Source organism: Crocodylus porosus, unplaced genomic scaffold (genome assembly GCF_001723895.1).
Source record: "Crocodylus porosus isolate Cpor-Errol unplaced genomic scaffold, CroPor_comp1, whole genome shotgun sequence".
Lineage (NCBI taxonomy): Eukaryota > Metazoa > Chordata > Crocodylia > Crocodylidae > Crocodylus > Crocodylus porosus.
In genome coordinates, this window is record NW_017728906.1 from 172,037,921 (window position 1) to 172,060,597 (window position 22,677).

Here is a 22,677-nt window from a genome sequence, read left to right on the forward strand (position 1 = left end):
TTTTACAATAGAGTACACCACATATGATCTTAAATATAGGATGGTGTTTCAGTAAAGTCAGCATTATTCTGTGTTGCATCCTTACTTTTAAAAGGCCGTTGTATAGCTGAGTAAGAACTATAGAAAGCTTTTAAGGGTTTTTGTTTTTTGTTTATTAATGTGTTCGGGACCTACCAAATTCACAGCAGAAGTGTGTGTGTGTGTGGGGGGGGTGACACTGCTCCCTCCTGATGATCAGGGAAGTGAAAAACATGGTTTTAAACATGTCACTTTTGCCTTCCCGCTAGTCGCCCCTAAGCCAGTCAGCAGCAGGATGCAAAAAATGTCACCATATTTAAAACAGCAGTTTTTGCATCCCCACCAATCAGAAGTGAGCTGGAAGCACAGCCCCTTCACCAGGCAGCAGTGGAGAGGCATGTGGGGGAACCTGTAAGATTAAAGAAGCTGCAGTTCACCCCACTTCTGCCTTAAATTTGGTAGGTCCTTATTAATGTGCCTCCAATACAGATGATTGAGTGCTGCCCACCTCAAATTAGCAACAGGTGTCAATTTTAGCCACCAGAGCTATGGTAGTTTAGCCACCAGAGCCATTGTACAGTTTGTCAAAGGAGCCTCTAAAATTAAGAATTCAAAAAGTCTTATGGCACAAGTATGAGGAATGGTGATTACCATTTAGGACCAGATACAAGCTTATCTCTGTAAATTGAGGAATCCCTCATGCATAATAGTCAGTGACTGAATTTTTAGGTGCCCTCATTAAATTTTCCTTAGATGCCTCTTTAGGGAAGTTGCAGAGCATTGCTGCTGTAGTTTAAAACTGACTGCTTCTCCTTAATTAAGTGAGGTATGTTCCATACTAGGACTGGGTAATGATTTTTCAGTCCCAGGAGAATTTGCGCTTTTAAAATTCTTTTCTATTGTATTTTGTCTATTTTCCCCTTTGTTTCCTAAGCATAAATTAACTTAGTTTTGGGTGCCAAAACAGGACATTTTGACCCTTTCAGTTTTTTTTGAAGCAGGAAATTCTTCAAAACTGATCCCTGCCCACAGTTACAGTTTCCAGGAATTGACACCATCCAAATGAAAGGTGAAAAATTGTGACCAGCTCTAGAAGCATTTGTCTTTTGATCAGTCAGGTATTCCAGTGTACTGTCTTCTAAACTGGTTGCTTCATGCAGTTTTTTCCTGTTATCTTCAAGAAACTTCAGCTTGTTCAGTGGAAATTATCAGTGCTTGAAATTTTATTTCTCAATCTGTAGCAGAAATAAACAGTCTGAATGTGTTTTAAGTTGCAGAGAAGCTGTCCCCAAGAAAGCAGTGGACTTGTGGCAGTTCCTGTAATAGATAGAGACCTCATACTTCATAGGTTCAGCATTCATGGGGGCAAAATAACCTTTTTTCTTCTTTTTTTGCTTACTGAACGTACCAGGAAGTATTAGTATGTGATGTATTGTCTGAGAACGCTTTTTGTTCACAGTTTATTAGGCTCCTATTCAAGTAAATATTCTTTTCATAGGAACAGTAGAAATTCTGGTGCTGCTTGTTTTTCATTCTGGAGACACTGAAGAGTCTTTTAGAGAATTTTGGAAACAAGTGGAACTTTTTCCAGAGAGGAGATGCCTCAAAATGTCAGGGCTTCCCAGGAAGCTTACTTTCTTCCAACTGTGAATGTGGGGTTCATGAGAAAGTTGAGCAACGTACTTAGTATCTAGGTGGGCCTTTATGGGCCATGTTATTGACCAACATGAAAAACAAGCCAGTGTGCTCTAGTAGCTAACTGATGCAGGGTTGTGCAGCTTGTGGGCAACTGGTGACCACCCCACCTCCCATACAGGCTGTAGTGCCAAAGACTATTTGCCCTGTGGGCGGGGGCTCTCCCAGCTCTACCTCCCTGACTGCATACAACCTGGCAACCCCTCCATCCTGGATATGAATGCAGTGGACAGCCTGGTTCCCCTTGCCCTGCATGTACAGCACAGGCACCCCAGCCATCTACCCATTGCACTGTGCTGCGCTGCCCAGCCCTCAGGAGGGAGGACAGGAATTAGAAGCTGGAGGGAACCCAGAAAAACTGGCTGCTATGGCAGGAGCAATGGCTGGGGAGAAGGTGGGGGACAGTTGTAGTGGGACAGAAGCCACAGGCCACATATTAACAGTTGGGGGGGCCACCAGTTGGGCAAGCCCTAAATTAACAGGAAGACATGAGACTCTTATGTCAGGTAATTGGATTCAGCCTTTTTCTAATTGATTAAAGCACTGTTCATATGAAGAACTTCATTATAATGGTAATATGGCAGCTAACAATCAAGCTTGTACTGTTTGTTTATTCAAAATAAGTGTAATGTTTGAGCTACTGCTTGCTGCTTGTTTTATACACTATTGATTAAGTTTGCTCTAACCGGGGTTCTATGACAGTGTTTAAGTTGGGGCTGTTAACATTGCTAACATTAATGGAACTGAAACCATGTTAGAAGCAATGGTAATTATTTTTTTGAAAATATCCCTAGCATAGTTGAGGCTTAAATAATCAAGATTAGGGCTTAAAGTTAATGTTACATTAGGATTTACAACACAAGGGAAATTACAACTTTAAAGTGTCATGGACAAGTGTGCGCATATAGATAATAAACATGCAGTGATGTTTCTCTTTCATCATCAGCCCAGCACTGCTGTAGAAGCTATAAAGGGCTATGGGAACTGTTTTAGTTTAAATACTAATACAGCAAATACAGTAAGACTATATAAAACACTAATTCTCAACCAAGGCACCTTGGCATCCTTCTTGAGGGTATCACAGAATGCCATGCATTATTAGTAGCCTTACATGACAGATAAAATAATCCTAGAGATTTCATCCAGGTTTTCATAGTGTTAAAAACGCATTCTCACTTGTTGTGGATTTTCAGAATTCTTTGTAATGGAAAAATGGCTCTATTATTTTTCTGTAGTCAGAAAAGAGACAGCTAAGAGTTGGTGTTTTCCAAGGGGAGTAAGTGAGTATATATGTTAATTTCAGTTGATTCTTTATTAAATCTTTAAAGTAGAAGCTGTTTAAGTCAGCTAGCTCTTTTTCAAAATACCTTGTTCCCCGGTTTCTTCTAGAACTTAGGGTAGGTTAGAGAGCCATGCAGTAGAGAAATGTTACATGCCTGAAAGCCGGGCAGTATCTCCCCAAACAAGTAACTCACAGCCTTAGTTGCAGGTTTTATTACAGAATTTTAAAAATATTGGAATCCTCTAGAGTTAAGGGAAGATATTTGTAAGTTCTGTATTAATTTGGAGTATTTAACATTTTTTATGTTAAAGAGCTAGTCTTATTCAAGTATCTTCCCCTGCCTCCTTTTTCTCTCGTTCCCCTGCCCCCCATCTGAAGTAGTTCCAGTAGGTTGGGGCGGGAGGGGAGTCAAAAAGCAGGATTTTAAAATGGTGAATTTTTAAGTGGATGGTGTTATCACAAATAGCTAATTGCCAGGGATCCTGTTTTTTTCTCTGTTTAAAAATCACAAATTCTCTGATTAAAAAAACACAATCCTCCCACCCCCAATCTGCAATTAAAATTAAACACACTAATATGTGTGTGCATGTGTCAGTTGAATGCAATGTTTTATTGATATATTTACTATTTTTAAAGCAATTTGGAACCCCATCAGTGCCTAAAATACATTCTAAATACCTATAACTTTTGGCATTTGATTTTGGGTTTTTTTATCATGGAATATCCGAGCTCTCTCTGCCCTTTGCTTACCAGGGCGCAGGTCCAAGCCCCTTGCTCCCAAGCCACAGCCTGCTGTGGGCTCAGGCTTCCCACCCTGCTTCCTTCCCCCTGGGGCCTCTGCAGCCCAGCAGGTGGCACCCAGTGGGGCTGGACAGGGAAGCTTCTTGCTGCTGCAAGCCCTGTGCCACTCTGGCGATGCACCTGCTGCCTGCCTGGTAGCAGCAAGGGGTAGGACTCTGCGCCGCTGCCCGCACTGCTTTTGGATGGTCAGGGAGTACTTTGCAAGGGTGGCATGGGGCTTGCAGCAGTAAGAAGCTTTCCCACCCTGCCCTGCTCTGCCTTGCTGTGCTGGATCCCACCTGCTGAACTGCACAGGCCCTGGTAGCAGCAGGGCAAGGAGCCTGGAGTGGGCAACCTGCCTCTGCCAGATGCACAAATCTGGAGGGCACATGCCACCTCCTGCCCTTCAGGAGTATGAGCAGTGGTGGGGAGCCAGCCCCCATTGCCTGGACATGCCATTTGTGACTGTCCCACTCCACTGTGGCTGAGCATGGCCCGAGGCTCCAAGCCCCACGCACCACCCCGGTTGGGGAGTGGCAGCAGTCCTCATGTTGCCCAACTCCCTTCCTCCCTTCCTATGGGGCTTTCAATTCTACCTCCCCCCCCAGCCAGACTTACCTGTGGGAGCTGCTCTCCAGGGTGCCTGGTGGCTATGTGCATGCGTACTTGTGCACATGACCATGGGACCCCTTGCCCGACTGCTCTCCTTCCGTTCCCTCCAGCCCCTTGGCGGCTGGAACTCTGGCAGCCTGTAGAGAGCTCTTTGCAAAAGTGGAAAATTTGCACTTTTCTCTGTTAAAATGAGAAATCCATGTTTTTCTTTGTTAAAAGTGAAAGTGTTGTTCCCCCTCTCACCCCCCCCATGGGAGATGGAAAACCTGGATCCCTTCTAATTACATAATCAAATCCATAAGTTAATACATTTCTTTACATTAAATTGTATCCTGTTTAAGCTTTAATTATGTTGCTGGATGAAATATTAAAGTATATTTATGAACAGTTGTACAATTGAATTATCTGTTAGTCAGCTTTTATGTTGGCTGTGGCCAAAAATACTATGTACGTGTATAATACCTTAATATGTTTAATGCCTGTACATTTTCCGGTACTACCTATTTTTGTGCAACACTATTTTACTTGTATGCAAGGGTATTAGAGTCAAATCAATATGTATTTTGCCTAGCAGTGTGACTTCCTAGAAGTTTTCTGTTGTGAAATGTTTTTTGAAACATGTTGTATTCTATCTGCTGAAGAAAATATCTTTGTATGAATTTTATTTTACAAATAGGTCAAGATCAGTGAATGCTAAAGATTTTAGACTTTGTTAACTGCAAAATTTTTTTCTTTGAGATTGAACGATTGAGGACCTCTTCTAGCTACAGCGGGTTCCATGTGTTGTCTAGATTGGGAAATGAGGGAGCTTCTGTGAAAGTGAGTGGTACTGCCCGTACACCTCCCAAAACAAAACGCAAGTCACAGGAGTTCAGGACGGAAATTCTTATGTGATTGCTAAACCTGTAAAAGTACAGGTTGAAACAACTAGTTCTAGTAGCGCTGCTCATTACTCACATGTTTTAAAAGAAACCTGTAGTTTAGCTCTCTAAAAAATATAGTTGTTTTACTGAAGCAGTGGGATTATTCAAGTATGAAACATTTAGGATAGGTTACTATTATTCTTATCTTCCATTATAATGATTGTTATATTTGTTTTGTCAACAGCTACCTTCATCCTTCTTGCTACCATTAGAAAAATTTTAAACATCAAAATGTAGTGTTTGTATGTGTATATTTTATAAACAGAAAAAAATAGGAATGGTTGGTTTTATCTTTCATAGTTTGATCCTTGTAGAATCAGTATTAGTAGCTGAGGACTCAGTTAAATAATCATTACAGTCAGCAAAAGGAAGCCTTGATTTAAATAACTTGTTTTGAATTTTTGTATGTATCTTGATTCTCTGGTTGGTTGGTTGGTAACCACTAACACAAGCTTAATACAAATAGTGTTTGCATTAAATTTGATTTTTTTTTTGTCTACTAGAGAAAATAAACTATAGGTACATTGATTTAAATAGTAATTTATGCAGACTCCTAAATTTTATAGGTTTAACTATAGAAAATCTGAAGGGCACATTGCTTTTCTATTAGATTATAATGCTTTGTTCAAGATCTGTTGTCAGACTGTTTGGAGGGAGATTGGAATTCCATTAAAATGCACAACATAAATTATTTATTACAGTTTTTCTTTTGAATATAAGATGCCCTTCAATTTCAGAGCTACTGAGATCTCATTCTCACTTTAAGAAAAAAAAAAAGTCAGATAAAGCCACATGTACAAGGATAAAAATCAATTGTGCCTATACAAACTTGTTTATTTAATCAAATTTAAAACTCAGGAAATTTAAAAAATGTTGGTTTTAAAAAGCATATCTTAGATTCAGAGGAATGCAGTACTTGTATAGAACTGCCTTGGCTGCTGGATCTACCCATTTGTCTAAATGTGTTTCATTTAACAAAGTAGTATCTGGTGTAAGAAAATTGAGCAAATTATTTTCTGGTTAACCTGCCTTTCAGGGTTTCAGAAACAAGTCTCTTCTGTAATTATTTATAGGTTGAAAGAGGGTAGCAGGCTTTCCTGCCTTTTTTTTAACTTCAAGGTGGTTTCTTAGATTTGAATAAATTAGTAATTGAGCTCATGTTAAATAAACTGCAGAAGGTAATCTCTATTCCTTCAGAGCAAGACACAGAGGATATGGACAGACATAACACTGGACTCCCTCCCTCCCTCCTTGAAATTCACCTTTTTGGGGATTGCTTTGCAGTCAAAATACCACTGGGGGTGGTAGAATAGTCGGACCATCTTGCCTTCCAGGGGTCAGTGCCCAGAGTTTCTCCAGGATTCCCCCTGAGGGAGAGGAAGATCTAGGATGGGATCTTGGTTGCTCTCCAATCAACCTATAGCCCATGTCTTAGTTTCCCTACATGCCTCATCTGCACAGCTTGTGCCTATACTTAGTTCCACACAACTGAGCTCTGTGTGGTAGGACTCAGGCAGGTTGTGATTAGGGGGGGGTGTGTGTGTGTTAGGAGGATGGGGGTGTGCAAAGGATGGAGGCCCCTTCTACTTCATTGCTTTAGGACGTTCTGCAGTCTCTGCCTTACATTGTAGGTTTAAAAGAATCTGGCCCATGGGACGTAGGTTGCTGACCCCTGGTCTAGACTCTTGGAGTTAAAAATGTATTTAATTTTAATATTATTTATTTAATGTAAATTACTTGTCTACACTTAGTATAGTCTAGTCATTAGTATATGCTTATTGTAATTGCAATTTAATCTTAAATTGGTTTACCTTTAAATTAGAAAATTTTAATTTAAACCAGAGTTCAATTTAAATGAAAACTCTTTCTTTAAAACACTTCATCTGCACTGATTTGCAGTTGTTTATAACATTTAGAAGGACACTTGATTGTTTGGATCCAGTAGCTGACTTTAATCAACATTTGGTATGGTTCAGTGACAAATGTTTGCTCTTCTATCTCCAGTATTGGGGGGGCAGAGAAGGAGGGGTCCATTTAATTTCTGGAGCAATAAATCCTAAAAATTGAATTTGTGCTATCTGAACTTGGAAATTGAGTTAATATTTTCAATACTCCTTAAAATATATATCCAATATAATGCATCTTTTATGAACCTGTTACATTCCTACTAAGGTATAAATGCTAGTGCAGAGGGTTATATGATCTAATGCTTGTAAAGAAATATTTAAATAAACTGATGTGCTGGGCTCTGGTTTTTTCTGACCTTTTAGTCGAGCATAATCTCCTGGGACATACCATAAATCTTATTGCCTTTTTAATGCCTCATACTTTTTAGGGGGTAAGGGGAAAACATTAGATAATAGGAGTCTTGTTTTTGCTTGACAAAATTAAAATGGGCTTTTGGTTTCAATGCCATGTTTTAAGAAATGGAAATCCTAATTTCAAAGATGTGAAGTAATTTTTAAGCAAGTGTTATATTTTACCAGGGTGTACAGTTTCTTCTCTAATTTCATGCTTTTCCCATTGCCACATTTGTGACTGCTAATTTTCAGCTTACAAGGTGAGTGAACAGCACTACATGGATCAGGAATTGAACCCTCTGCTACAAAGTGTTGAAGAGAACCCTGTGGGCTACAATCTGATAGAAACTGAATATAAATAATAGATATGCTTATTTTTGCCATTTACAGTTATTTGCCAGTATATATTCCCTTTCGATCTATTTATTTAAAAAGTTTATTACAACGAATAGTGCAGTATATATAGTAGAATATTTTTGCTGCTTTGGCTTGCTAGAAGTGCAAGGCCAAGTTCTCTGGTAAAAAAATGTGGTGATTGCTTTGTTGTTTTTTTTTTCAACTTTAGTATTTTTAAACTGTGATTTCTTTTAATATGACAGGGCAAAGTATATCTAATAATGGAGAATTTTCCATTTCTCATCCATGGAAACCTTTTCCTAAATCATAATTTTAGGAAGTTGAGAAGTGGACTTGAAGAATATGTGTTTATTTAAGTATAAAAAAATCAATGGAATAATATTTTGAAGATTGTTAATGTGTTTGGACCTGTGGTATTGAGATTCATTCAGGTCTCTGCTCTTTTGCATTGAAGTGAAAATGGATAACTTGTACCTAGAGTTCTTTTTGTCATGTAAGACGATAGATATTTCTTACATGCTTCAGGAATTTTAGTTGTGTAAAATTTCACAAAATTCCACCCCACCTCAAGTGGCTTCAATTCAATTGCCAGAGGTGGTTGTAGAGAAGGGGCTGAAACTGGCTGCTGATGAACAATTGAGCAATAAAATTGAGAAGCGGGGTAAGTGAGCTTTTCCTAGGAGAGGAGCAACTTAGTCTTGGTGCCACACTACCCTTTGATAATACATAGGTTTCCATTTGCATGGAATGGAGTTCAGCTCTTGTCCAGAGCTGGGACTGCTAGCAGCCTTATAACTCAATAGGTGGATTTAATGTGAATATATGATATTATCAGTGGTATATCTTTTTAAGAATTAAATCGCGTTAAAGCATATAGTAACAATTAAAACTTTTTGAAAATAATTGCCTCCTTTGAAGTTGCCATGCTTTCTCTTTTTATCAGGTGAATTGTTATGTTTGAGTACCCAAAGCGTACAGTTGCTTCACAAAATAAGAGAATAACTGTTTTCTGAAGCATGTAAAAAATTGCAATGAAATACTGAGAAAAAAGGGTTAAAACCAGAGAGTGGGGGTACTGTAGGAATAGTGGTTAACTAATAGATAGCCAGCAGCTTAGCTTGCAAGGAAAACTTAGGTGGCTCTTGAGTTAGCCACCTGAAATGCTACTTTTTCTCTTTGAGTAGGGACTCTAAAAATGAAAATTATTTGAAGCTCAGTAGTATAAATTCAGCACTCATTGATTGTTCAGGGGTGTCTTTAGTGACGAATTGCAGCGTATGTTTGTTGTATGTTTCCATCTTTCAAATTAAAGGGGGTTCATATATTCTTTACCATTTTTTAAAGCAACTCCCAGTTTGGTATGATACAGCTTACATTTATTAAACTGGGTCTGCAGGTGACTGTAGTCTCTAAGAGACTTATGTGCAGTAGTTCTGAGATTATACCAGTTGAGGGTTTTTTGTGCTGTGGGAATTGGCAGTGCCCCAGACTAGGTTATTTTCAGTAATTTACTTGAATGCTGCTGATTTCTTCAAGGTAGGTATATGCAGAGCAAGTTAGGTGTTGCAGAGAGATGGTAATGAGATTTGGACAATTCCATCTCTAGGTCACCGATTTGAATCCAGTTTGGGGCACCTCAGTTAAAATTAAGATCTAGAATCTGTGTTTTATGACTGTGAAATGTATTCATGGTATGTCTAGCTCTTATATTCGCAAAAAAAAATCAGGTTTACTTCCTTTTGTATTTCCCCTTACTAAAAAGTGAATGGGCATCCAGAATGAACTACTCTCTTCTTCCTTTAAGTTCTTTTTGGGTCAGGGTTGAGCCATATTGGAAAAACAACATGGAGAAAATTGTCCTGTATTGAATCCATGGATAAATGGTTGAAAGTATCATTCATGGTTATGAATTAACACCTTTTAGGAATCTTAGTGTTGTTTTGGGCACGAAAAGAAGGGAGTAGGGGGAATAATACATTTTTGACCAAATTGCCAAAAATTCTTAATTTCAATTACCAATATCAATCTTCAGCCTTCAATGATGGGGAGTGTCTTAATGCTTCCTCTCCTTACTGAATCATGATTTATCCAAAATCAACGACCAGGTACTGTTAACTGAAGCCTTCAGAGTATATATACCTTGTGTTTTCCAAGTTAGTGTGAACTACCATCAGTTGCCTTAGCTATAAATTGGTTCAGTTTTCTACCTATGACAAGTTACTGTATTTGGACAACATTACAAAAGATTGTTCTATACTGATAATTTTTCAAGAGTTGCTGGCTTCAGACACACTGATGCAGATATCTTCAGCATTGTTATATAATTAGATCATGATTAAGTTGCATGAAAACATTTCTGCAAGACTCAGAAGTATGCACTTGTTAGCCTAAATTGTAATAATTACTATTTAAAATTCACATCCAGTATGTAAAAGACTCAGTGGTTCAGCAGTGTTAGGACAATTGCACCTTTAATCTCTTGATTGAAGTATTTATAAAATGAGTGCTAAATTTTTTATTCCTAAATATTTATAAGTGAAGTGATTGTTTAGGAGATAAAATTACACTGTAAAGTGTTTGTCCTCTGTATTTTATTTTTATAAATTTCCCCCTTTTTGTATAGCATTTGCTAATGCCCAAGTGGTATATGTCTACCAAGTGTACAGTATGCTTCTAAATTTATGGAAGTTGCGTGGTGGGGGGAAGGCAGACTTTGTCTCTTACTCGATGTGTTTTCTTCTCTTGTCAATTCATTGCATTGTTTCCTACTAAATTCTGAAGTCTATTTTTCAACACTTTCTTTTATTCAGATATAAGTAGTAATTTATTTTTAAATTTAAATTATCTTTGAAAGACATGCTTGTGTCTTCTCCATTAGTGATTTTTTGACATTCTTTTTGGTAATGTCTTTCAGTTTGAATTTTTTGGGTATGTCAGGCTGCAAGGCAGCAGGAGTTCTCGTATCCTATTTAAAAATGAAAAGTGAAAAAGTTTGTTTTTATATTTGAGCAAACTGGTGAGAATAAAGTGTCCGTCTAAAAATAAAATTAGCAATGTTAGACCACTGCATCTGATGCATGAAACTTTTCTGTAAGATTTGAAATGCCCTTAAACCTAATACAAAATGGTTATGCGTTTTCCTGTTTGAATTCTTATCAAATAATTCCAAACCATAAATTGGAGATTATAATTATATTCCTTTTGGTTTTTTGTAAATATGACTAAAGTTAACATTTAGACTTGAAAATAAATCATTTTGCTTTTTTAGTAGATGGGAATGTTAAAGTTCTAAGAATGATAGGTTGACCATGAAAACTATGTTTACTTTCAGAGAGAACAGGAAATGAGAATGGGTGATATGGGTCCTCGTGGAGCAATAAACATGGGAGGTAGGGATCTGAAGGAAAAAGGCTTTTTTAATTTAAGATTTAATTTCTTTGGGACTGTACATGTTGCTCCTTGGTATTAAATATTAGTGGCAAGTACTAGTAATAAAGAATAAACATTTTAGTGGTGAGCAATATAACATCCTGCCCATTTGGTTTTTAATTGATCCTTAAAATATTTGCAAGTACTTACAAATACTTAACATACTTGCATTTTATTATATTGATCTGAGTGTGGGAGAAACTTGGACTGATTTACAGTCATTAAATTATAAAAGAGCAAGCGAGGATGTTAACATAGAAGACATACGATGAAAAGCATTTCTAGCATTTATGATTCTTTGTGGAAGGGAAAAAGGAAGAATCCTGTCTAAATGCAGGAATCGGACTGCAGTGTACAGTCAGGTAAATAGATTTGCAGTCGTCTAGTTCATGTTTTTAGTTAATTTTTGGTGATGTGTTTATTTTTATAAAAAATTATAAAATACTTGCCTGAAGATTTTAATAGTGTTGCAAGTCAGCTGCAAATGGTCTTGCAAATCTATTTCTGTTCTCAAGGAGGTATTGTCACTGTTACAAAGCTTCTTTTATTAACTGAGTGTTCAAGCTAAAAAACAAAACTAAACCTATTTAAGTATTTACTGTATTTTCTTGCTTACAACACAGCCTGGAATATAATAAGTACCTTGTTTTTGAAAGGCAGGAGAAAGAGTTATGGCTCTTTAGAAAGGGAGAGAACCTAACCTTCACCTGACTGGCCCTCCTTTCCTGCTTAGGCTGTGAAATAGGAGAGAAACCAGGAACAGGTAGCAGACAGCAGAATTGCCTGAAGAGTCATTAGATTGATTAGCGAAACATCAAGATTGTTAAAGAGATAATCTTAACACCTGTGGAGTGGAGAATGAGCCATTAAGTCAATTGATTCCCTTAGCTACCTGGATAGTAATACCACAGCTGCAGAAATCAAAGCGCAGGGTGTTTATGTCCTGGGTGGAAAGTTAACTTCTCTACTTAACAGATGTACCCCAACTTGGAGGCTGATTTTTGGGGAATAGACATGTGTTTTATGTGAGAAAATGTGGTATTTTTATATAGTCAGTCAGCATGGATGAGTTGTGACCAAATTGTGTCTACTTTTACAGAATGTTAAAATTCAGAAGCTAAAAAGTTTATTAGAATAGCTTTTAGAAAGTAGTCAGTTAAAATTTATCAGCTGTGAAGATTTATTTTGTGCCCTATTTTTAATTTAGCCGTGCTTTAAATTATAACCTTAAAAATGGACTACAGTAAAAGCTCTGTTGTTCGGCATCCCCCAGGATGCCCGTTAACAAAATATGCTGGTTAATCGAGTGACCCAGGCTGCCACTTCTCCTGCCGTGTCTGGAACATCCTGCCATCCCTCCTGTGGGGCCTGCAGGCCATGTGGGACAGGAGGCAGGCTCCGCACAGCCTGTTATGCCCCCGGGCCATGGGGGCTCAGCAGCGCCAGCTGGTTTGCCCCTGGGCTGTGGGGGCTTGGAGAACCGGAAAGTGCCACAGTAGGCACTTCCACTTTCACTTTGATCTTAGAAACTGGCATGCCGGTTAATTGAGCATGCCGGCTTGTAAGATGCTGGTTAACAGAACTTTTGCTGTATATTCATTTTATGGCTTAATAGCATCTACTCAAATTTTTCATTCTTACAATAAAATACATATTTCAGGTCTGTTTATAGGGTACATTTTATAAATCAAAACAATGGCTTGGAGAATTAAATAGCTTCATACATACTGGAGTATGCATTGCATGTTTATACTAATTTCCAGTAACACAATTGAATAGTTTTAATCTAAGATGTAATCCACCAAAATTGTCACTTGCACTAATAGAAAAAATATATACATAAGAGAGAATTAGCATAGCATGTCTTTTAAAATATTATTTAAAAAGCTAAAATATCCAGAAATTTAGTATAAGATAATCAAGGAAGATGTAAGCTAAAAAAAAGAGCTAGGAAACAGTTAATTTTGGCAGAATACTTTTAAAATGTTGAAAATATAATTGAATGGATTTTCCAGAAGAATTGTTATTTAAAAAATTTGCTAAATAAAAATCATCTTAAGTAAATGTAATTTATTTCTTGAAATTGTAAATATGTTTTATAGCACTTAACTCCATGATATGTATTACTGCAGTGGTGCTAGGTCTGTTTGGCGCTGCGGGTCAGATGAGTGGAGTAGAGCCAAATTCACAGATTCAGCATGGGGTCACCATGGGTGCGATCTGGCCATGGAGCATCCTTGTGTCCCCAGATCTCGCTGAGCACTGGCCTTACCCAGTTCTAGCCACGTGCCAGTCTGTGAGCAGTGGCAGTGCTGCCAGCTGCTACACCCCCCTCCAACCACCCTGATAACATTTTTGTCTAATTTCTAGACCTGTGGGAAGACGGCTTTGTAGGACAAATCTGGTCTGTAGCCTCAGGGTTGAGCACCACTGCAATATTGCATATCATGTTTTTACTGTAAGCAGTTTTTACTGTTCCAGTTAGTTCACAGCAAATTCAGAAATATACAGTAGCAGTGGTATCTTCAGTATGTGTTTTTAGCCTTCTTTTGATGCATGTTATACTACAATAAAGAATGTAAAGCTATAAAGCAGCAATCTTCAGTTGTTTTATACATTAGGTTAATATCTATTTCCTTTCCAGCTGTAGCTGTTTAAAAGGGTTTTTAACATGTATATCAAATTAGAAATTGTTTTATAAAGAGAAAGTGGGCTGTGTGGGAAGGCTTTTTCCTACTGTTAATAGATGAGTAAAACTGGATAAGTAAGACTTGCATGGCAACACACATACTCCACTCTGTCTTTAGAGGAAAACACGATCTGTTAACTTGATAACAATACAGAAAAGAAACAGTACTTAAGGATAGAACCTTGCATGCAATGATAGCTGTGTATGCATCATTTTCTCATAAATTCAACTAGCACTGTGCACTTCCTTTACTATGGACAGTGTACTTTCACCTTTTGAAGATGCATGTGGCCTGCTATATTTACTATAAAATATATATTATTTTATTATACCATAATATTTTCTTCCTGTATCTGCTCCTTTGAATGGCCAGAATTAGTAGGTGATCCATGACATATTTGCAAAAATGGACTCAGCCCAGCCCTTACTTACAATAGAACTTCTGCTAATGGGCAAAGGGAGCTTTTGCTCAGAGCCAACCTAGAGGAATAATTCTTCAAAGATGTGTTGAGATGTTCAAACTGTTAAAAGTAAAGGGCTTACTCCCTTCTCCGCTATAAGTTCTAAAAGCAAGCTGTGTACCAGTTACCCTTGCCATACAGCCACAAATCTTTTGCAAAACCTAAACCTCTTGTGGAACTGATATTAAGGGATCAGTATGATGGTGTGATTTCAGCACTAATCAAGTATCCCTGGCATGCATATGAATCTTGGGTGCAGCAGTTCACTGGCTGATTGCTGTGATACTAGTGCTTATTCCTGGTAACAGAGATGAAGTTTCATATGCAGACATAAAACAATAGCACTATAATTGCTATGCTAATTAACTTGTATTTGGTTCTGCATTGATAATTTATGCATAACATGAAAGATGGTAATTCTAATGAGGAATGTTACTCAGGGATGGAAAGCCATACTTAAGTATTCTAGTCTATCTGTTTGGCAGCATGTGTTCAAAAACTAGATTAATGCTACATATTATAGTGATAAATGGCTTCAAACCCTGGAAAATTATAAATACTACATTTTCTTCTCATTTATGTATTGTTGAAGAAACTACATGCATATGCTTGGCTGAAATAGTACATTCGCAGTATGACTAAATATTGTACCATCCATCACCTGTCTAATTTTGGTGACACAAATTGAAAACATCAGTGCAATTCTATTTTTATTGACACAATTTTTAAATGCATAGTTTTTCTTATTTGTCAGCTATTATTAGCATGTATTAAGAAATGGGTGTTGATTAGCTGACGTTTATTATAGCTAAGCTTTCATTCCACCACACCTTGCTATTTCTTTCTTCTTTTTTTTTGGTTGGTGGTGGTGATGGTGTTTTTTGTGTTGTTTTTACTTGTTTTTTATATCTCTACTGTACCAACAGTAAATCAAAAGTTTGAAGGATGCATTGTGAAGTGCAGTTTTTAATTTGGAATCAGTTGAACATTATAAATACCATCTATAAAGATCTTTATTAAACTTAATCTTCCACTATTTGGTTTGCTAACTGGTAGTTTGGTAACAGCTGTTTTTCAAAAATAATTTAAACATGAAGTTGTTCTTATAGCAGTTGATCTTTTTAATATGGATTAAAGTGCCATCTTTACTTTCGCCTTTTCAGATATTACATTATTTATAATACTTTCAACTCCTACATAATTAGATACCTAAATTGATCCAAAATAGGTTCATTATATAACAATTGGCAAGTTATTACATAGTGACGAAAGTATTTTTTAATTGATGTATTGTGCGTATAAAACTTAGGAATAACATTTAGTAATCTTCCATGCAAATATAATGGAGCTACATTTAATTGCAAACTTTGATATTCTTTTGTGAAGGGAAGAGAATATCTTCATTCTTAAAGAAGGCTCTGAAAATGCACTTAAGTGATAACTTGTTTTTTAAAGTTTAAGTATAGAAGTATGTCACAGCAGATGTACAGTCTCAAAAGATAAAACTTAAATTTTAAGTAATGGAGGTCTTAAATGGTTGGTTTCTTAAATATTGTAAATTGTTTTTTTTTTGCTTGTAAAAATCAGTTAGGACAGCTCTAAGTATAGATTGTTTTGCATAGATGCGTTTAGCCCAGCACCTGCTGGTAGCCAAGGTCCTCCTCCAATGATGGGTATGAATATGAACAACAGAGGAACTTTGCCTGGCCCTGCAATGGGTCCTGGTCCTTCCATGGGACCAGAAGGAGCTACAAATATGGGAACACCAATGATGCCAGATAATGGAGCAGTGGTAATGTATCATTATCAAATTTAATTACTTTTATCAGTTATGTCTCATGGGACATTATTTTCACCAAAGATATCTTCACACTAAAAGTTAATTGATAGTATATTACTAGATTTTTAAAAAAGTACTCTCACTGGAAAATATTTTTGGGAAGTAGAAAACAGTTATTAGTATGTTAGAGGCAACTCACAAAAGATACCTTTGTTTAAATACCTTTGTTTAAATTATGCCACAACATAACTTTTGGTGAGTGCAAGTCTTTCAAGATTTCTGGGTTTTTTAAAAATTAGCCATGTACTAAAATTTCTCTCAATTAAAGTGCAACTGTCTGTAAAGTCTGTCAGGAAGGATTATTTTTTATCATAAAGGTATTTCATCATGTTATAAAACTTACATAGAATATGGCACTGAAGTACTGTGTATGGTTAAATTTCACCACTACATCAGGCATTCGGTATGCTGTTGATTATCAGATTAAATCATATTTGCTTTTATATTAAATTTGTTAAACAGTTATGTAATAGATTAAGGGGAGCAATGCCATTAATTCATATAGTGTGATATAGTGTGAAGATATCTTCATGTAATTTACTTCTTTTAAAAATCAGTTACTTCTGTGTATAAACACATTGAAACAAGTCATAATAGTAACTATACCATCAGAAATGAAATTCTTACAGATAGATAATAACCCATGGGATACTGAGCATAGATGTTACAAACTGATTATGCCCACCAACTCATTACACCCCTTTTCCTAGCTATGATGTCTTCTGTAGAGAAATAGTTGTCTGATTTTTAATTATTTTGAATATGCTTTCTGTCTTTGAGTGAATATACTTCTGTCGGGGTGTTCTGATGGTGAGATGATGTAAAGAGTAGAAAAGTAAGAGCGTAGCTTTGTTGGACTGTTGAAACACACAAATCCCTCTTTTCCTTTGGCTGCTTCCTCAAAGAAAAAAGCCAATATGGTAACCAATATAGGTGCTCATGAAATTGCTTTACTTGCTTGAACAAGAGATTAAGATTTTAGTTTTTTTCTACAGGATATGCCTTAACTTGAGTGATCTTTTTCTAGTGAGAATGAAGGCAACCTGTTTCAGTTACAAGACTTTTACTAACACATTTTCTGGGAGCCAGCTCATTTCTTTCATATCTCCCACAAATGGTGTTGCAAGGAGTCAAGTTAGCCAAAGAGCCATTGTATAGAGTGAATACACGACCATCAACTTAAGTCTTGCTGCAAGTTACAGCACTGCTGATCTGATTTGGCTCCTGTTTTGGCTAAAAAGGTTTTTGGCTTAAGTATACTTGCTACAGTCAGTACCCTCAAGCTTATTTCTTAAGGCTAAATAATGAGAGAGGGAAGAAATCAGTTAGTGTTGCAAAATTGTTGAAACAGTGGAAAAACCCTGCTGCTTTGCTCAGATCACCTCTAGAACATTCCCTGGTAGTTGCTTTGAATCAGCAACTGAAGGTGGGGGTGGAGGTGGGGGTAGGGGTGCGGGCTGGGGTGGGGAGAAAATGTGATATTGGTCGTCTCAATGTTAATCTGGAAATGGTCATTTCAGTTTTCTCATATATACAGGAGGAACCTATTTAAATTTCACAACTGCTACATATTAGAACAACAGTTTGTCCAGCCTAATGCTGAAAATGTAAATGAAACGCATTCCCTTCCAGATGTCAGAAACAAATTAAATGGATGATAATCTATATTGGTGCTCTCAATTCTATACCTTTTTTGGCATTGCTCAGACACTAGCCGCCCCCCCCCCCCCCCCCCCGTGTCTGAACTGTGGAAATAGCTATTTAACTGACACATTGTCTATATGCTATTTCCCAAAGAACTCAACTAGCGTATTTACCATTTGATTGCAGGAAATGGAGAATGGGATTGCCAGGAAGGGGAGGAGAAGTCCAGTTCTCATTTTCATTTTTAGATTGGGCATGCACCTAGGTTTTCACTACAACTCATAAGAGAGAGTTTTTATTTTTATTTTTTATGGAGACGTAGTAGTAATTTCATTTTAAAAATCAGTATCTCCTTTACCTTTCAAATATTTTTGTAGGATGATATTTTTTTCATGAACAAGTAAATCTGGGAACCAGACTATCCCTGGACAAATGGCTTTAAGATATCCGGTCCCGCCTGACCCTAGCTACTATGAAACATGAGAATTTTTACTTAAACTTCTACACTATCTAGTTAATAATACCTGTCCCCCATTCATTTGCTTGATTTGTCCAAGAATTAAACCAGTAATCTAAGAAGACATTGCTGGGGTATATAAAAAAGCCATTTTTTCACATCTAGGGCTTATTCAGTGTTTGTTGATATTGAGTGGAAAGAAGATTTGTTGAAGTTGGTCAGTATTTTTAAATTTAACAGCTTTATCTGGAGCTGTTGCATTCCTGAGTAGTTAACTTCAAAAATGAAAATTCTGCACTCAGTATTAATGACTAGTGATCAGATTTTCAGAGGCACCCAACTCAACACCTACTTTGAGGCTATATTTTCAGAAGATCTCATAAACACAAAGTGGTCAGGTTTTCAAAGTATTTGAGAAAACCCAGCCAGTTTTTCTGAATGGGAACTGATGTTTTTTGAAAGTGGGACCACTTTTGATAATTGCATGCAGAATTCTTTTGACAATCTGATCAAACTATGTAATAATATATACTTTGGATCCATATAATTAATGTATTATATTGAATTTATATTGCACATCATATATAAGGAAGGGTAGAGAGTTTTTTAAACAGTGATATAAGAGACAACCTTGGGCCAGTGTTTGCAGTTAAACTATTAGTATTCAGGCCTGTGTAAGTATTTGCAGAACTGGGACCTTAATGAAAATTTTAGAAAACAGTAATGGTACCTAAGTACACTTGTGATGGCCTATATTTAATTTTAGTACTAAAGAAGCCATATAATGCAGAATACAGTTGGATCTTAATCTTAAATCTGCATTTCAGTTTGGGCTGTTTATAATTATGCTTCATTTGATAAATAGTAAAACATTGATATATTCAAGCAAAATATTTACTTGAAAATAAATGCATCTGAGCTTTAGTCAGTTGTTTTTTTTTTTAAATGACAATAAAAGCACTGGTTCCAGTTAAAGTTGGATACAAATACTTCAGCTGTCTGAAGAAGCCTTGATATTTCATTTTCTTTGACAGTAGTCATTAACCTTTGGAAGCACTTAAGCTGCAAGTTACATTTTTTCTTTAATGGTCCTTCATATTCAAGCTAGTGAATACAAGAGCATTATCATATATGTTTAAAGTACAGGAAAATTTATATATGATGTTTATAGCTTCCTTCTAGATTTAAAAAATATGTATTCTGTCACCCATCAAATAAATCTAATTAGATTTATACATATTTTGTATAGGATACATATCTTGACAGTATACATATTTTTGTGTAGAGCTGAGTTTAAAATTAGATTCCAGCTGTTTGCTGATATGATCTATGTGGGGGGGATGGGTCTTGTATTTCAGTTTTATTTACATTTTGTCTTAATTACAGAAAGTTGGAGCACAGTATTAGCAAGCTTTAATTTTCAACACCTTTTTAAATAATAACTAATTTAATTGCTCCTTTCTTCCTTTTATGTGGGATCCTGATTCTGCTGGACTATCTGCTGAACTTCATGACACCATCACTTGGGTTTTGCCAATTTTGTTGTAACTTACATTTGGCATGTTCCAAATGGACTTTATTCATTGTATGTTAGCATAATGAGAGATTCCCTCAAGGAGGTCCATCACAGATGGGTTCACCTATGGTTAGTAGAACGGGCTCTGAAACTCCTCAGCCGCCAATGAGTGGCGTGGGTGCCGTGAGTGGTGGACCTGGTGGCTTTGGTAGAGGAAATCCAGGGGGCAACTTTGAAGGACCTAACAAGCGTCGCAGATATTAAAACTTTCTTTCATTCCTTACTGTTTAGAAAATTTAGTACAGGTATCCAGTGATCTGCCTTTATAATTTTAGCTGTTATCTGGAAAACGGTTTTATTGTTAATGTAGTCTTTAAAACAGTTTCTTTTGTAAAACCTAAACATTTTTGTATTCAGTAATAGGCTTTGTAGTGTAGAGCAGAAATGATGAGCATCATTATGTAAGTCAATGTGTTTGTGACTTCAGCAAAATATAAACATGTGACTATGCTGTAAAACTTGTGCAGTTATTTGATCACAATAAAATATAAAACAAATCAAATGAATTTGGAAATGTTATTAAAAATACTGCTTGGAATAACTTTTTTTTGTTAAATTGTGAGTAGCATCTTTTTCATTCATCTCAATACTTAAGAATTCTTACGTTAAGTGTGAAAAAACTTCATGTTTGATTAATTGTAAATGTGTGCAAATAGAGCTGCAAGTTGCAATTCATATGATGAATACTTATGTTATGACAAGTGATTGAAGCTAATACAACTTTTCAAAAGCATTGAATTTTATATACATCCTTATTGAGCTGTAAAAATGCTGTTTACTTATTTCTTCTTCCTGTACAAATCTAATCACTATAGGTTTGTCAATGAAGTATATCCTCTGTTAAACTTTTCAAATAAACGTTTTCAACCTTGAAAAATATTATTAAGCAGAAGACAAAACTTTATCTGTGCTTTTTTATTCATAAAAGGCTGCAAATGGTATTAAGGAAGCTTTACAGGAGAACAGTTGCATTAAAAAAACCCAACAAACACTCATTTATTCATGTGCATTTGTGAAGTACCGTGACTGTTATATTAATGATTACTGTTAAAGTACCCTTCATAATGAGTAATGTCGCATTACGTGTAGGTTGTTTTAAAGCCTTTTGCTATATTATTGTGTAAGTGGGTTCCCTGTATAATCAGTTGTTCACATGTATACTACTGACAACTAATATTTCTAAGTTCTCCATGTTTATTTCGGAAGGAATTTTATTCAGTTTTTACAATTATTGGTCTTATGATTTCAGTACTTGTCCAAAGTTGAAATGCTGAGTATTTTAATGTATAAAAACACATTTTTTACCTTTTTAGTTAAGGTTTTGTTAAAATGTATTTCAGTTTTAAAAAATTTTAGAGAAAAATTGTTTTTAAAAATAGATATTCGAAGTTTGATACTTCGGGTATAGAGGTCCTAGATAGATTTTATTAGTTTTGGGTAGTATGGCAGTTTCACTTAAAAAGGCTGTTATGATTGGGAGTGGAGGGAGCTAATGATGGAACAAGACCTATTAGATTCAGGCCCCTATAAAGGCAAGAAAGTTGACTTAGTTCCATGCTGCCTTGCACCTTCATGTTGTTTGGTTCCTATATGCAAATTGGCAGTAAAACATTACCATTTAGATTTAAGGATCATTTTGTACTAGCATTACTAAAGTAAAAACAACTTGATTTTCCACATCTAAAACTTCAGTGTTTTTCCTGAGGTTGTTGGTGAATGTTAAATTGATCTAGTTTATTGTACCTTTTCCCCTTAGTTAATCAGTGCAACTCGAGTGTGTTAGGCTCAAGATGCAAAATACTTGAGAATCGGGTGCAGAAGCTATTTTATACTATTGTAGTCATCTTGTTGAGCTTTTGTAAATAAATGCATAACAATGCAAGTTAGGAGCATTTCTGGAATATGCTTGTGTGCACCTTGTTAGCATACTACATTTACTTAAAGAGATATTTACTGAGTGTTAGAATACAGCTTTTTTTGCAAGTCTTTCACTTATGGCAGTCATAGCTATTAAAACATCCTTTCTCTTAGGTTAGAACTGAAATTTTGTACAGTAGCCAGATTTCAAGGTTTTATAATTTAAGAAATATAAATGGTTTTGTTTAAAGTATGAAATTTTTTTTCCTTGCCAGCAATTAGTAGCCTACTACTGTACCCATTCTTAAAAGAAAGTAGTATCTTGTTGATTGAATATTGTATCCTTAATACTAACATGGGGAAAAGCATTAATACTTCTGTATTGATGATAAAATACTCCTATTCAGCCTTTGCACAGGGTTAATATTTGAGTCTCTATTTCACATCCCTGTTCCTGGTTGAACATGAAGCATTTCATGTGCTAATTTGGAGGACTTGTGTTTTGAGATTAATTTTATCATATCCTTCCTGGCTACATTAATTTGGAGCCAGAACTTCTATCCTTAAGATTGAGAAACACTTTTTCCTTTTTTCTTTTACAAGTAATTTGTTAAACATTGATGGTTCCTGTAGCTGTAAAATTTCAGTTAGAGGTAAAATGTGAGGTAGTCACAAATTATGATGTAAATTACATATCCCCCCCTTTCTCTGCCCCCACCCCCTTCATCCCCTGTATGGGATGTCATTTTGAGTATGC

General features: G+C 36.2%; 1 protein-coding gene across 1 annotated transcript in view; it reads left to right on the top strand.

Annotated features, from left to right (window-relative positions):
* PSPC1 (paraspeckle component 1) overlaps positions 1-20,952 on the top strand; it is a 55,861-nt gene extending 34,909 nt beyond the window's left edge. The window contains exons 7-9 of the mRNA XM_019530208.1: positions 11,299-11,356; positions 16,169-16,338; positions 20,082-20,952. Coding sequence (XP_019385753.1) covers positions 11,299-11,356; positions 16,169-16,338; positions 20,082-20,267 — 414 coding nt within the window. The 3' untranslated portion in view covers positions 20,268-20,952. The remainder of the gene's footprint in view (positions 1-11,298; positions 11,357-16,168; positions 16,339-20,081) is intronic.
* Positions 20,953-22,677: the final 1,725 nt, after the last annotated feature.